General features: G+C 51.9%; 1 protein-coding gene across 1 annotated transcript; it reads right to left on the bottom strand.

Annotated features, from left to right (window-relative positions):
- Positions 1-1,180: 1,180 nt before the first annotated feature.
- On the bottom strand, positions 1,181-4,064 carry FOXG1 (forkhead box G1). Its single transcript, XM_006207594.4, has one exon. The coding sequence runs from the start codon at positions 3,561-3,563 to the stop codon at positions 2,103-2,105; it is 1,461 nt and encodes a 486-aa protein (XP_006207656.4). The 5' UTR covers positions 3,564-4,064; the 3' UTR covers positions 1,181-2,102.
- Positions 4,065-5,285: the final 1,221 nt, after the last annotated feature.

Raw genomic sequence — 5,285 nt, 5'->3', positions numbered from 1 at the left:
TCCTAGGCCTTTTCTTTTTTTCTTTTTTCTTTTCCCCTGCACAACTCTCTAAGTGTTTGCCGATAACATCTTGGGGACAGATTATTTTTCATTGGGCCCATTGTAAGAGGTAGCCAGCTTATTGCATTACTGCAGAACACATTTCAGACTATACAATTGTAACAAATGAACAACTTGTCCTCCACGGACTCACCACAGGATCCAATTAGTTACTAAACCTTTTAGTTAGGTTTCCTAATTATTTTCTGGAGTCATAGCAATTGGGTTGCTGAAACAATTCAAAAAATGTTTTCATTTTGTTTCAGATTTATATGTATGCATATGTATGCATGCATATGTATACTGCAAGTTGAAACAAAAGTATGACTGTAAGCAAAAGGACAATCTCTAGATATAATTAAACAGACATATTTAAAAGGGAATCAAACAAATACCTCTATGTTGTAAAAATGAAAGAAGGAGAGAGAGGCATTTCACTTCTTCTGAACATCTAGAATTTTAAATTGTTATAATTTTAAAATAAAATATAAACATTGATCTGCAAGTCATTACAACAGGTGATCACTTCAGCAAAATCTATATTGCAACTTCAGCACATCTTTATTAGAACTCTTTCATTGTGGGTAAACAGCCACAAAAATAAATGCTGACTTAGAAAGTATAAATACAAATATTTAAACAAAAATATTTGCAGCATTCATAGCGCAAATTGTACCTGAACTGAAGGGCTCCGTGTGTCTATATATATTACATATGTGTGCATTATATTCACTTCTATCTAACCATATACATAGATTTATTTATAATTTGCCAAGTGCTATAAACAAGATACCTGAAACAAAATATATAAAAAGCATTCTATTAACTGATTTGAAAATAAACACAAGGTAAATAGCTATGCACATAAAATTAAATAATCTCTTTTCGCTGTTTATCTACAGAAACTTAAAGGTATCAGCTGAAAAGCCTATACTTTGTTTAAAGCTAGCGTTTATTACATAGTCTGCTCCTTGTAAAATTGGACTCCACAATGGAAAAAATACTATTTTCAAAGTCTTAGTTCAAATAAAAGGAGCAGTTTAAATTTTAGTTGGCTGAAAAAGCCTTTAAATTTCCTAGAACTTGAATTGTCTTTCAAAAATTAGCTCTACTTAATAAAAGAGACAAAAGTATCAAGATATATATGAATTTAGCCTATTTTTTTATTTCTGTGTGTTCATAGTAAACATTTTTGTAAGTGACAAACACGGGCATATGACCACAGTATCACAATCAAGAAATTTTAAGACAACATTAACAATCACTCAAATTTATGCGGCATTTGCGCAACACAGGTTACATATTTGCAAGGTTTACCTATAAGTACAATAGGTATTAACATTTCACTACATTTAGAAAAAATAAAAGTGACCTGTTAGTGACCACGTACATCAAAATATACACAACACAAACTGAAGGCAATCATTAATTTTGTCCCCTTCCGATTCATTTGAATGGGCAGTGCTGCCAACTGAAACAACTTTCCTTTTTTTTGTTTTTTAATACTTATTATACCAAGTGCATTTTCTAGAACCCAATCTTTGGTCTAAAAGTAAACAAAAGAAAAAAACATTTTTTTTAAAGAAAAGGACAAAACAATAAATGGCCAAAATAATTTCTTGGGCACCTTTACTACGTGAATGCTTCTTAAATACAAATTACAGTTTAACATTTTAAAACTTTCCCCATAATTTAGGTTGTTCTCAAGGTCTGCGTCCACCATATAGATCCATGATAATTTATAATACTGCACACATGGAAATCTGGCGGCTCTTAAGGATAGACTTGTCAGGTTTGAATGAAATGGCAAAGCAGTCACTATTTAGATACACATCCTACGATAATTTTGACTTCCAAACCTTATATTCTACAATGTATTCTCCCCACATTGCACCTCGCTGACACTCCACACCTTGTTAGAATAATAAACAACCCTAAAGACTGAACAAACGTACAGAAATGGGGGCGGGGGCTTAATAAAAAATACCTGGACTTATTTTTTAATTATCATTTACAATGCAAATGTGTGTAAAACGTTCACTTACAGTCTGGTCCCAGGGATGTTAATGTATTAAAGGGTTGGAAGAAGACCCCTGATTTTGATGTGTGAAATAATCAGACAGTCCCCCGGACAGTCCCGTCGTGAAACTTGGCAAAGAGGGTCTTAAAGACTCACAGGGCAGGGTCGAGGGGGCCTGCGGCGACGTGGAGGAGGACGCGGCCCGGGCGCTCATGGACGTGCTGCTCTGCGAAGTCATTGACGGGTGCGGGACGTGGGGGAAAAAGTAACTGGTCTGGCCCGCGAGCAGGTTGACCGAGCAGGGGTTGAGGGAGTAGGTCCCGGAGCAGGGCACCGACAGGCCGCAGGGCACCGAGGCGGCGAGCGCGGCGGCGGTGAGGTGGTGCGTGGCGTACGGGATCTCCCCGTTGACCAGCCGATCCACGCTGAGGCCGTTGGCCGTGGAGAAGGAGTGGTTGTTGCCCAACGAGTTCTGAGTCAACACGGAGCTGTAGGGCATGGGGTGGCTGGGGTAGGCCGACGTGGTGCCGTTGTAACTCAAAGTGCTGCTGGCGCGGGGGTGGTGCAGGGATAGGAAGGGTGACATGGGCCAGTAGAGGGAGCCGGCGCGGTCCATGAAGGTGAGGCCGGTGGAGGTGAGGCGCGCCCCGCGCTTGAAGGCCAGCTTGGCCCGCGACGTGGTGGAGCGGCGCCGTAGCTTGCCCGTGGTGCCGCCGATGAACACGTCGTCGCTCGACGGGTCCAGCATCCAGTAGTTGCCCTTGCCCGGGTCGTCGTAGTGGCGCGGCACCTTCACGAAGCACTTGTTGAGGGACAGGTTGTGGCGGATGGAGTTCTGCCAGCCCTGCTTGTTCTCGCGGTAGTAGGGGAAGTTCTTCATGATGAACTCGTAGATGCCATTGAGCGTGAGCCGCTTCTCCGGGCTCTGCCGGATGGCCATCATGATGAGCGCGTTGTAGCTGAACGGCGGCTTCTCGTACTTGCCGTTCTTTTTCTCGCCCTCCTTGCCCCCCTCCCCGTCCTTGCCGCCCTCGCCCGCCCCCTTCTTCTCCTCCCCCCCGGCGCCCTTCTCTTTCTCGTCCGGCCCGACGGGCGCCAGCTCCCCGGGCCCGCCGCCCGGCTCGCCCTTGCCGCTCAGCCCGTCCGCTTTGGCCCCGTCCAGGGCTGCGGCCGGGGGCGGCGGCGGCGGCGGCGGGAGCAGCAGCTGTTGGGGGCCCTTGTCGTCGTCGGCGGCCGGGGCGCCCCGCGCCTGGGGGGGCTGCGGTGCCTGGGGAGGCGGCGGAGGCGGCTGCTGCTGCGGTGGCGGCGGCGGTTGCGGAGCGGGTGGCGGCGGGTGGTGGTGATGGTGGTGGTGGTGGTGGTGGTGCTGGGGGTGGTGGCTGTTGTGGTGGCCGTGGCTCGCGTGGTGGTTGTCGTTCTGGACCGCCTCTGGCACCAGGCTGTTGATGCTGAACGAGGACTTGGGGATCATTTTCACCTCTTTCCTATCTCCCATGTCCAGCATCACCCAGTCGTCGGGGGGAAACGGCGGCGGCGGCGGCGCGGGAGCTGGGCAGCGGCGCGGCGGGCGGCGGCGACCGGTGGGTGCCGAGCGGGGCGCGGGCGGCGCGGGCGGCGGCGGCGGCACTGAGCGCTCCGGCAGCAGCGCAGTTGGACCGCAGGCTCCGGCGCTGGCAAGTCATGTAGCAAAAGCAGCAACCACCCCTCAGGAATTAGAAGAAAAAAAAAAGGAAAAGAAAAAAAGAAAGAAAGAGAAAAAAGAAACAACCACCGCCCCGGGGGTGAAGCTCCCTCGCTCCCAACTCTACTTCTTGGTCTCCCCCCCCACCCCCCGCTCCCCCCCCCTGCTGCTTCCTCCTCCTCCTCCTCCTCCTCTCGCAGCAGCAGTCACAGCAGCAGCAGCAGCAGCCCAAAGGGGGGGAGAGCCGGGCGGCGGGCGGGCGCGTCCCGGAGCGGCCGCGGCGAGGCTGGGGAGACAGCGATCGAGGCGGCTATAGCCACAATTAATTTTCCGAGCTACAGGCGCACACTAGGGCTGTAAAAAAATTTTTGGTTTAACCTTTCCTACCGCTGGGCCAATCAGAGCCGGCGGCGTGCGGGAGCGTCTCTCCTGCCGTCGACCAATCGGCGGGTCTGGGCCCACCCACCCCCGCCCCGCCCGCCGGCTCCCGCCCCCTCGGGCGCTCGCCTCCCCCTCTCCGCGGGCCTCGGCCTCACGGCCGCGCGGAGCCGCGTAGGGATACGCCAGCGGGAGCACGCTGCGCCGCGGCCCGTCTCTGCGCCCCTTCCACCCCCTCCACCCCGCGGGTCTGCTCAACCGAAATCCCCCTCTTAGGGCAAATATCTCACGTTTCCGGCTTCTTTCTCACTATCTTGGGTCATTTTCGTTTGAGCGTCAATATTTGTCCTTGTCGATTAAAGTTGGTATCCAATTTTATTTTTAAAAGCGGGGGCGGCGGCGGCAGCGGTGGCGAGGAGAGTGGGAGTGCAGGGAGAGTGGGAGTGCAGGGAGAGGATGCAAGGAGAGGGCAGGAAATGGAGGAGGACAGAGGCGAGGCACTACTTTCCTGAGTCGGCCTTGCAGGCCCGGTCCAGCATTGCTGAGCCCGTAGGAAAACTGTGCCCCTTGTAGGTAACACTCCAGCGAGGCTCTGGAGGCTGGGAAGGGAAGGCCCACCTCTGGCGTGGGGAGGAGGGGTGTCCTACACCTTAGGGGAGGAGGGCCAGGGAGCGGTTTGGAAACCGAGGAATGAGGAGGAGGAAGTGGGCTGGCGAGCACGGGGCCAGACAGGGGTTACTTACTCGGTTCCTGCGGTTCGGGCAGCGGCGAGCCCGGAGCTCAGGCGCCGCGAGGAAGCCGGGCCTGGGGCTCCCCGCGCTGTGGCGGCGGCGGCGGCGGGCGAGGGCGGCTCAGTGGTGGGCGCCTATGATGGCCTTCCGAAAAGAGGGGTGCACAGAAAACAATACCAAACAGTCTCGAAATAAACCAGGTAACACATGCTCTATGTGTGTCTCTTCCTTCCCCTTTTCGCCGGCTCCGCACCGTCGCTCACGCTCTGGGTGACTCGGTGCCGTTTTCTCCTCGCCTCTCCACTGTCTCCTCAGCTTCTAATCCGAACTGGAAGCGAGTAGCCGCGAGCGATCACCCTGGAAATGTTTTCATTTTGCTTGTTGACATTGGAAGGAAAATAAGGGTGGGCGTCTGTTTCTTTCCGGTTTTTAAAAG

The sequence above is a fragment of the Vicugna pacos genome, chromosome 6 (genome assembly GCF_048564905.1).
Source record: "Vicugna pacos chromosome 6, VicPac4, whole genome shotgun sequence".
NCBI lineage: Eukaryota > Metazoa > Chordata > Mammalia > Artiodactyla > Camelidae > Vicugna > Vicugna pacos.
This window is presented reverse-complemented; position numbering and strand designations above follow the sequence as displayed.

Coding starts and splice junctions, on each gene's coding strand:
- FOXG1 (XM_006207594.4), bottom strand. CDS start 3,563: ATGCTGGACATGGGAGATAGGAAAGAGGTGAAAATGATCCCCAAGTCC.